The following is an 11,377-nucleotide window of genomic DNA, read 5'->3' as shown; positions in this document are numbered from 1 at the left end:
GATACCATGGAAATCTTTTCACACTCTTTATTTTATACGAGTATAATAATTTTTACATGGAATCGAAACTCAAAACATTGAATTAACTTGCAATGGTATATAACAAAAAACAAAAAAATGAAAATAAAAACAAAAAAGAACAAAATGACGTCACTTGGGGAGGGGGGTGTAGGTAGCAGAAGCTACACCGGGGTGTAGTGTAAAATTTTCAGTGTTATAGGGGTTACTTTGTTTATATATAGGTGGTCGTATGATGTGATCAATCACACACAAGACGTATGGACTGATTTAATTTATTTTCTAAGTAAAACTATCCGTTTTGTTTACTTATCTCTTTTAAACTTGGCCATGGAGAATGATAGGAAAAAAAATCTCAATCCGTATAATGCTTCACTCACCTCAACTAAAAATGAAAATCCTAAATAAATCAAGAGAATTTTAACCCATGTTCGCAAAATTATACAACTAAGAGAATATGAAAGAGTTAGGGAGTTTGGTTCGCAAAATATAGGTATGAGGTATGTGTTTAGATGAATAAAACCCACACTATATGTTAGGTTGTCAAAAGTATGATTTTTCAACCCATACCTCAAACCCATGAAGTATGAGGTTTAGAAACATTTAGGGGAAGGTGGGTTTGACTCGTTCCATTCCCTTAGGTTATAAGTAAAAGGAGAGAATAATGAGATATTCCATTCCAGAATTAAACCAAATACATGGTATTAATTAAGGACTTGTTTCAATTTACAGAAAATAACTGAACTAGATACAACTGATTGGGCTAAGCTGAACTGAACTAAATCGAGCTGAAATACATTGTTTATGAGAGAGAAAATTAGGAATTGAACTGAACTTAACTGAAATTAAACTGAACAAAATAGGCCCTAAGTATCAAGTTCCAACCTGATACTACTTTAGCCTCATTCCTGATTCCAACCCTATACCACTTTGCGAACCAAACACCCATCAAGTTTTTATTTTTTTATTTTTTTTATTTTTTTTTGGGGGGATGAAAGTGTAATCAGATTAATCACAAATACAACTGCAAAAAAAAAGTAATTTTTTATAAGATAGTGACAGTGTGACACGTGTACATCTTGGAAAGAAGGAATTGATAAAATCAATTGTTATTTTAATATTAGTTATAGATTTCACCAGTTTTCAAAAATAAATAAATAAATAAAATAAAAAAAAATAGATTTCACCAAAAAAAAAAAAAAAAAAGATAGATTTTTAGTGGGTGATGATATCATTTTTTTTTTTGACGAAGATGATATCAAATTGTGTGTTATTTGTGGGTGTAAAATATAAAATTTTCTAATAATAAGTGGGTAGCAAATACTCTCTCTGTCCCTAAATTAAAAGCCTCTTTCTCTTTATTATGTGAGTAATAATGCTATAAAGAGGCTTTGTATTAAAGGACGAATGGAGTACTATTTTAAATCCAATTTGATGAGCATTAAATGATGATTTAATTTCCGATGTTAAGTTTTTCACAGATTCTATTGGAATAAGATATGCCTTTAACTATAGGGATTTGCTATTTTTTATGCATAGCTCAATGAATAACAAATTAAAACTGTTTTAAATAGTATAAGGCTACTAAAGATAATTCATATAAAAAGTACCTACCAATGGAAAAATAAGCAAAAACAGAGAGCTACCTATGAGAATTGCCCCTTTTAATCACATACTCATATTTTTATTAATTACTAGTTAGGGTGGCTAACGTGCGCTATGCGCGTACATAGCTAGCAATGATCGAGATTCTATTTCAGAGTGGTTTTATTATGTCATAAGTTCATAACTATAGTTTTAAAGAATATAATAATCTAGACACTATTTATTAGAGTTATCTCAAACTTTTAAAAGGTAGAGAAAAGACAAAAAAAAAAAAAAAAAAAAAAGTCATACATGACTACATACTACATGTGATTCACATCATCACATGCATAAATGGGGGTATATATATATGTAAATAAACGTGTTTTCAGGAATATAGTTGGCAATCTTGGCATAATAGCTATCCATGATCAGGAAACTCTTTCGATTTGGTTTTATGTAACAACTTTAGTTTTAAAGGTAAAATTGTCCAAATACTATTTACGAGGGTTATCTAAATTAATTTTTTTTTTAAGAGATAGGGAGGAAAAGACCAAAAAAATTAAAAAAAATAAACCAAAAAGCAACGCTACTACAAAAAAAAAGGGAAAAAAAAAGAAAAAAAATATGTCACACGTGTGATCTACATGTATAAATAGGTATATAACACCTTTTAATATATTAGTATAGATTGACATAAAAGCGTAACGTAACCTAGGACAGATGTGAACCACGTGTACTGAGCATTTATGGGGCTTTTTATCAGTGATGAACCACATGCAATGAGGAAGAAACACCCCAACCCCTGATTGAGCTAGAGTCAACTACTATGTATCAAGCTTGATTTGTGGTGCATGTTAGTACGAAGTATATGAGATTCCTAAAAAAGTACACTCTATTGAATTATTGGTATATTAACTTCCTAGTTCCTACTATATTTTCTTTGAAAATGATTCAAAGTACAGCTATTCATACTACTTGTACTATTAAAAACGATTCAGAGTGCTACTATTCATACTACTTCCTTTGTTAATGATTTTGGTGGTGGTTGTTCTGGGTTAGGTGGTTATTCTTGGTTACTGACCTTTTTTTTTGTTAATACTTAATTACATGCCCTTATTTTTTAACAATCAAGCTTAAAAGTTTTGTCTCGGAGTCGTGCGCTATCCCTTTGTTGCAATAAACCGGAGAAAGTATATAACAACCTTCTATTCATTCTTTATTGGTGTGATATTCTCAATGTCGTCTCGAAGTGAAAATAAAAGAGCTCCATGACATATACGTCGAAAAATTATTTCATGAATTTAATTTTAAACTCGGGATAAAACAAAAATTAGTTAATTTATTATTATTATGATAATTTTGAAAACTGACAACAAAAAAGTGGAAACATCTTTTTCTTGTTTCCGGCCTTAGGTTTTTAGTTTTTTAAAAAAAGGAAACCGAAAACCAAAAATAATGTCAAACAAGCCCTAATTAGCAATTTTACCTTACATAGAGGTTTATTCTAAACCAATATATATATATATATATATATATATATATACTTCTCATCCTTCTCATTTGACCCTATATAAATATACATACATATAAATATACATACATATAAATATATATATATATATATATATATATATATATATATATATATATATAGGGTCAAATGAGAAGGATGAGAAGTGATCTAGTGCGTACAAATATTATAATCTAATGGCTCATATTGCATGTTTCATTACTGGCATATCTGTAAATAACATAAAATTTTCTTTTCTCCAATACCCTTCTCTTTCTCTTTCCCTTGTTCCTTTCCCTCTCCTCCTTCCATATTCATCAATCTTCCCTTTTTATTTCTCTGCACAGAAGATCTAAAAAATAAATTCCCCCAATTTTTCTCTCGATCTCTCATACCTGATTCTCTCTTTTCCCCATCTATCATTTCTCCCTCTCTCCTCCATGATCATCTCATTTCAACTGTAGGAGTTTATAAGTACTATAATGCGGAAAACATGAATCATATTCATATAGCACCTAATCCCAAGAATCGCATGCATAACACACAAGACACATAATCATACCTTTGATGCGTGAATTCCACGTAACTATTCAACAGGAAAATCAGGGAGAGACTAGAGCCCCAAGTGTTGCTTCTCTAATTAGTCCACGAGATTCGAACGAGTCGTCCAACAATACTAGATTGGTCGAGTGATTGAGGAAAACCGCGATCACTACCTTTATGGACAACCGACCACCGCACGAACCACCACCACAAGACACCATCGGCGCCGAGGAGGAGGGGAGAGCCGTGCGTGAAAGAGAGAGAAGTATGAGAGGGTTAGGCTTCGTGTTTGCTAATTAGGGTTTGATCAAAAAATCAGTTAATTGCTTACATGGAAACCTAGGCACCCAGTCTATTTATAATCATATTATAATTAGACTAGGACACGAAGCCCAAAACCCTCTTAATTCCCCTACATGGCCGGCCAACTAGAGAGATGAGGCTTATGATGGGCCTCGTCCTCTAATGCTCGATCAAGTCCCTTTGTGTGACCTTATAGGATCCGTCCAATTGGGCTTTGGCCTATTTTACTAGTTCAAAGATCGTTAGTACCTCTAGCTATGATAAAATGACGACCTAAGTGTACAAACTTAATTATCTCCATAATTTGATCCATTTATATATCTAGTAATTGCACACGACAAAGACATAAATCCTTCATCAACATCTTTGTCCTCATATTAAAAAAAAAAAAAAAATCCATCCATGGCTTCAATTTGTGAGTCATGGACAGTAAGTTAGAAAATAAGACAATGAAGAGTAAAATTTAATTGTGCAAAATTTTTAAGCTACATGTGCATTATTCTTGTAAAAAATGTGCATATTTAAAATGTTATGTGAATAATTGTTAACAAATGTGCAGATTGAGCTTTTACATAAGGATGCATATTTTAATTACATACTAGGTTTATAGCTCATAGCCACAATTACTTCATCATCTTTAGAATTAGAAATTGAAACTTCAACTAAATAAGTTTTAATGGAGGAGAGATAAAGAGTTTTGCGGTGAAGAGGGAAAATGTAAAATTTACATACATATATATATATATATATAAATATATATATATGTGTGTATATATATATATGTGTGTGTGTATATATATATATATGTGTATATATATATATATATATGTGTGTGTGTATATATATATATATATATATATATATATATATATATATATATATATATATATATATATATATATATATATATATATATATATATATATATATATATATATATATATATATATATATATATATATATATATTTATATATACTACCTCCGTTTCTTATTACTTGCAACAAGTGAATATTTTATATCTCACAAATAATACCCATTTGTTGCGAGTAATAAGAAACGGAGGTAGTATATATATATATACACATGTATATGTATATGTGTATATATATATATATATATATATATATATATATATATATATATATATATATATATATATATATATATATATATATATATATATATATATATATATATATATATATATATATATATATATATGTATATATAGGGGAAGGGTCTTGTGAGAATTCCTTTTTATATGAGAAATCTTTCATATGTGAGAACGCTCTTATATTCTAAATTTTAACATCAGATGTTCTAAATTTTAAATCACGTGTTCTAAATCTAAAATGACTTAAATCAATTGTTTTAAATTATTACTCACATGTTCTAAATCTTAAATTATTTGTTCTAACTTTTAAATTATATGTTTTAGATATTAAATTGTACTCTAAGATTTCTAATCATATGTTCTAAATTATTACTCGTATGTTCCAAACTTTTACTCACATGTTCTAATATTACTAATATTTTCTACATTTAAAATCTTGTATTTTTAATTTTTATTCATATGTTTGAAATTTAGTATCTAGTGTTCTTAAATTTTATTCACATGTTCTAAATCTTAAATCAAATTTTCTAAAGTTTATTCAAATTTTCTAAATTATAAATCAAGTTTTTAAATTTTTTAACCACACATTCTAAGTCCAAAATTAAATGCTCTAAATTATTACTCATGTAGATGTTTAAAATTATTACTCATGTGTTTTAAACTTTAAACCATGTGTTTTGAAGTGAAAATCATGTGATCTGAATTTTCAATCATATGTTAAAATTTTTTACTCACATGCTCTAAATTCTAGATTAGTTCTCATATATATAAGTATGTTTTCTCACATATGGGCCTATTCTCACCAGATCCTTCCCCTATATATATAAGGAGGATGTGAATGATGGCATGTAAAGAATTTTGATTTAGTATGAGATATAAAAATAAAATAAAAATCAAAGTAATAAGAATAGAGAGGATCGAAGGGGTATAATGCTAGATTGATAGCTTAATTTAACCAGATTAATGCTTTGTTTGGATAGCAATTCAAGAAGGAAGGAAAGGAAAGGGAGGGGAAAAGGAAGAAGGAAAGGGAAAAGAAAGGGAGGGGGATGTTAGCTCCACTTTCCCTCCAAATCTCTCCAATTTTGGAGGGATTATGCTTATTAAAGAGAGAGGGAAAATGGATGCCTCCCTCTCCTTCCCCTTCCTTCCACTAATCCTTTACCCAAACAAGAGAATTTATCCCCCTCCCTTTCTCTTCTCTTCTTTTCCTTCCATTTATTTCTATCCAAACAAAGTGTAAAAGAAGAAGATGTCCAATTCAAAAAGTTAAATACGGTGTATAGAACATTTTTTTTTGACATTCAACATAAATAAAGACTTTTGACTTATATAAAAGGAACATGGTATTTGGTAGTCGTGTCGAGTGCAGGGGCGGAGCCAAGTGGGGGCTGGCGGGGGCCTTGGCCTCCCCCTTGGCTCAGTATATTAATTAAATTAGCTCATAATTATCATAAATTTTGGTGTAGAGGGGTTGGTTTAATTCTTGTATACAAAATTTGTTTTTTTTTTGTTTTTAAAATGTAATTAATTCAATAGTTGCAAAATTAATTCAATAGTTGCAAAACTATACATACGTAGGTATAATCTTGCCCCCCCTCACTTAGAAATTCTGGTTCTGCACTGGTCGGGTAGATCACGAAATTTACAAGTATACAAACAATAATAAATTGTAGAAGTGGCAAGTAGTTTGCGGAGTAGTGTGACTCAACTCAAGAAGCTGACGATCTATTTATGTGCACAGTGGTGCACGTGACTTACCAGTAAAAAAATAAAATAATTGATGTTCATATTTTTTTTTTTTAAAAAAAAAATCTATTAACCAAATTAAATGAAGAATGTGCCATCTCAAAAATATAGATATTCAATGACTTTGACTTGTTAACGAACATGAGTTTTAATAGCTGTGTCGGGTGGAATATGAAATTTACAAGTACACAAACAATAAAATAATGTAAGGTAGCAAGTTGCTACCTTACAACTAGCAAGTATTTTGGGGTATAAATATCATAGGATTATGAACAAATATAATCAAGCTTCTAAAAAGAAACACAAAGAGTAATTTTCTTGATAAAACAAAACAAGCGTGTGTGTGTGAAGTGTGAGTGACGGCAAGCTTGAAAGCAATGGTTCATTTGCCAACATACGTTGCACTAAAAGCAACGTATGGTGGTGCACCATTCAAGTATTTGGGCGTGGAAGATGATGCTAAACTTGCGTATTCCACTGATAAAGTGGTGAGCGATCGAGCCAAGTTTGCCATCGAACCTGCTGGAGATGGTATTGCCCATATTAGATCTTGCTATAACAATAAATATTGGGTCAGGTATCTGTAATTCTTTACTATGCTTAAAACCTTTTTGTATTAGAGAGTGTTTTTTCACTTTAATTTATTGGACATGAATTACTTGAACATAACTTATACACTTGTTTGAACTTATTGAACCTGATAGAAATTTAGGCACCAAATACTTTAACTTTTTTTTTTTTTTTTGAAGGGTTAACTTATTTTTTTTAATTATTATTATTTTATTAATAATAATAATAGTAATAGTAATAATAATAATAATATTATTATTACTATTACTATTACTATTACTATTACTATTACTATTACTATTACTATTATTATTATTAAATCTCAAAAACAGACAAAGTCATATAATCTATAAAAAATTAGGACATGTTCTGATTGATTGAACTAAACTGAATATTATATGAGAGGAGGATATTAGGAACTAAATTGAACTGAACTTTAGATGAAGAGAACATGCCCTTCCGTCAAAAAAAAAAAAAAAAAAAAAAAGAGAAGAGAACATGCCCTTAGTGGGAAGTCATACAACTTATTATTATTATTATTGAAGAAAAGTCACTACTTATAACTACTACAAATAAATAAATATTAGAGAAAAGTCACTACTTATTACTACAAATAAATAAATATAGATGAATTAGCTAGTAGAAATACAATTATCAAAGGGTGTAGCAATCTTGAAAAAAAAGAGAAAAAAATACTCTCTTTTTGTGAAAGTATATATTACGTACACTTATAAAACTTATCTCATTTCTTATTTACATCAAAATTATACTACATATTAGGTTTAAGTTAACCAAAAAAAGTTTAAAGATAACCGTAAATTGGCTAAAAGTTACCCTAGCTAGATGCATACTAATATCATTGTAAACCTAATTTACACAAAAGTTTTTGATTACTAAAAACAACAGCTAAAAATGTAATAATGTAAGATTTGAACTAGTACTCGCAACTATATTTTAATTAGAGATCTATCTTACCAACTAAGTTGTATTATCTTCATGGCACTATATATAATTTTTGAATAAAATAGGAAGGGGGTAATTTCATTAAATAATAATAGTCATTCGGCACTTATCATCATACCTTAAAAGATCTAAATTCTCAATACAAGAATTAAACACCCCTAAACTGATGATATCGCTTCTGAGGAGCTCCATTGATCCATTAAAGTAAAAACTAGTACTATTAATTTTTTATCGATGGTAAGTAATGTATCGCTCTATATATTTTTAAAACGCAGGTCATCGGAAAACGAAAATTGGATAGCAGCAGCAGCAAAAGATCCGGTGGAAGACAAAACGGCATGGAATTGTACTTTGTTTAGGGCCAAAGTTAGTGATAATGGCAAGACAGTGAAGTTTGTTCATGTTCAACTTGAAAAAGCTGTAGGGAGACGTGATGTGGCTCCGGATCGTGAGATGTACTTGTGTTTGGAACCTCTTGCCACCACTGAAGACGTATCTGCAGTGGTTGATTACGGAATGATTATGATACTGCCTCAGTATGTTGCATTTAAAGACCGAAGCGGCTTATTTCTCAATGTCGAAACACTTCCCTTATTTTTGATCACGAACGTATCATTCAGGAGTGATGATATTGGACATGAAGGGAATGTGTTCGAGATCTTGACCACTCGAGATGGGCATATCTATGTGAAGGGTGTTCATTCCGAAAAGTATTGGACAAGCAAAGTACAATACATGGGGATAGAAGGTCATACAAGAATTTTTTGCTACAAAGATTACAAGGACGAAGGTGATGATCCTACTGACACAGACATGCTGTTTTGGGTAGCCAAAGTTGACAAGGATATCGTTGCTCTTCGTCACTTAGACACGAATAAATTCTTGGAAAAAAATGTGGTCTCTAAAAATACCACTCCAATCCAAAGAGACAACTATGGATTAACGCCAACTTCAAATTCTATAACAAGAGAGACCCAGCTGCAAGTGGTAGTACCCATCCGTTCGCGAGAAGTCAATGTGTTCGCATTTCATCTCGAGAGAGCAAGGATCTACGGTCGCAAGCCTCTCACACATGTTGAGCAAATAGTACCTAACCCATCAACTAAGGATGAGCAACAGACCACACTTCAATTTAGCTATACTAAAACTGCGACTTCAACCTGGAATACTAGCAGATCATGGAATATGAGTTTCAAGGTCTCTTTTACCAGTGGAATCCCTAATGTCGCAGAACAGTCCATAGAGATTGGAGGACAGTACTCAGAGCAATATGATATGGGAAAATCAGTCGAGGTATCGGAGCAAGTACAAAGCTCTTATACTGTCAAAGTCCCACCCCTTACAAAGGCAATCGTAAGTGCTATATCAACACAAGCAAAATGTGATGTCCCTTATTCATATGATCAGGTTGATCAAATGTATAATGGAGATGTAAATAGGACTACTATGTCCGATGGTATATATACTGGGGTTAACTCGTACCACTTAGACTACCAGGTTCGTTACGAACCCCTCTAATATGTACGCTCGCTCCCTTCCTTCCTTCAATTGGGTCGGAGTTAGTTGGAGAGATTGAGCCTTAGCTTGATGCGGATCATATCAATTGCATCTAAGTCAAAACTTTTTAATTTTTTCAAGTCGTCTATTATCTGTGAGATTGAATTATGTCAATCCAAAAGTTACGCATGGTTAATAGAATTATGAATTTATGTTACTGAGTATGAATAAAAATAAAAATAAAATTAAAGTCCTGAGTTAGTTTGAGTGAATCGAATTGGTTTCCTAATAGTTGCTTTAATTTTCTTCTTGATTGAGTCAAAAAAATCAAAATTTTTATTGAATCTACTCCTAATTGCTACGGCGTAGTATCCTTTATTTTGCAAACTTTTAAAGTTCCACAATTCCACATCAAGCCTATCTACTATGATTAAATCTACCCTGTACAATAAAAATAAATACTGTTAGAGATATCGGAAAATATATGTGTGAATAGAATGGCTTTGTATTGCTTGCTCATTATTCATCAATAGGTTGAGTATTTATACAAAACCTACGCTCATAAGATAGGAAACAATATTCCTAAAAGATATACCATATATCCTAATGATATATTCTCAAAATAATATCTTAACATAAATATCCTAAATATATTATTCTCTTAAATGATATATACGGAAAATATATCACACATATATTTTCCGATATCTCTAACAAATACCGAGTATCTATATTACTCCGTATAAGATAAGCCTACTATCTTTGTTTTTATTCGTTCTATTATTCTATTTCATTGTACTCAACATTTGTGTGTTTTCTATATTTTTGAACTTTTTTTATAATTACAATTTACAATATAATATACTTCCTCCGTTTCTTTTTACTTGCAACACAGCCTCGTGGCACGTGTTTTGAGGTCAGGTTTATGTAATGTAAACGGATAAATTATTCATTATAATTTTTACAAATGATACTTAACTCTATTCTAATATTCGTGTAAAAATTATATTGATAAAATCGCTCGTTTACCCTCACTAACCATCTCCTAAAATTGCGTGCCTAAAAGGTGTGTTGCAAGTAAAAGAAAACGGAGGAAGTAATAATTACTGTGCGATTCACGTGATATAATCCCCCACATTTTAATTTAATTACAATTTAATTATATGTTATTCTTGTAATTATATTTATGGTAATTTTATTAAATAAATTATTTTATGGAAGTTTTTAAAATAAAGTAGTGTTTTTTTTATTATTGATTTACAAATAATCCTAGTCTATTTAGGAATACCACTCCTAATTTAATTAGGAAATTAAAAAGCCCAAAATAAAAACCCTTATACCCCTCCTCCCTCATTCTATCTCACGTAAAAAAAAAAAAAAAAAAAAGAAAACTCTCTCTTTTCCTCCTACTGTTTCACGAAGAGAAGAAGAAAAAAAAAAAAAAAAAAAAAAAAAAAAAAACTTACCTGCTGCTACAGTGCTGCCGCCAGCAGCACCACCGAGCTGCCACCCCTGCCGCCA

At 30.6% G+C, this 11,377-nt stretch overlaps 1 protein-coding gene across 1 annotated transcript; it reads left to right on the top strand.

Annotated features, from left to right (window-relative positions):
• Window positions 1–7,203: 7,203 nt before the first annotated feature.
• Window positions 7,204–9,877, top strand: LOC145609532 (uncharacterized). The gene is made up of 2 exons (XM_081664992.1): window positions 7,204–7,403; window positions 8,635–9,877. The coding sequence occupies exons 1-2, from the start codon at window positions 7,204–7,206 to the stop codon at window positions 9,875–9,877; spliced, it is 1,443 nt and encodes a 480-aa protein (XP_081521118.1).
• Window positions 9,878–11,377: the final 1,500 nt, after the last annotated feature.

Source organism: Chenopodium album, chromosome 23 (assembly GCF_948465745.1).
Source record: "Chenopodium album chromosome 23, dcCheAlbu1.1, whole genome shotgun sequence".
In the NCBI taxonomy this organism is placed as follows: Eukaryota; Viridiplantae; Streptophyta; class Magnoliopsida; order Caryophyllales; family Amaranthaceae; genus Chenopodium; species Chenopodium album.
This window is presented reverse-complemented; position numbering and strand designations above follow the sequence as displayed.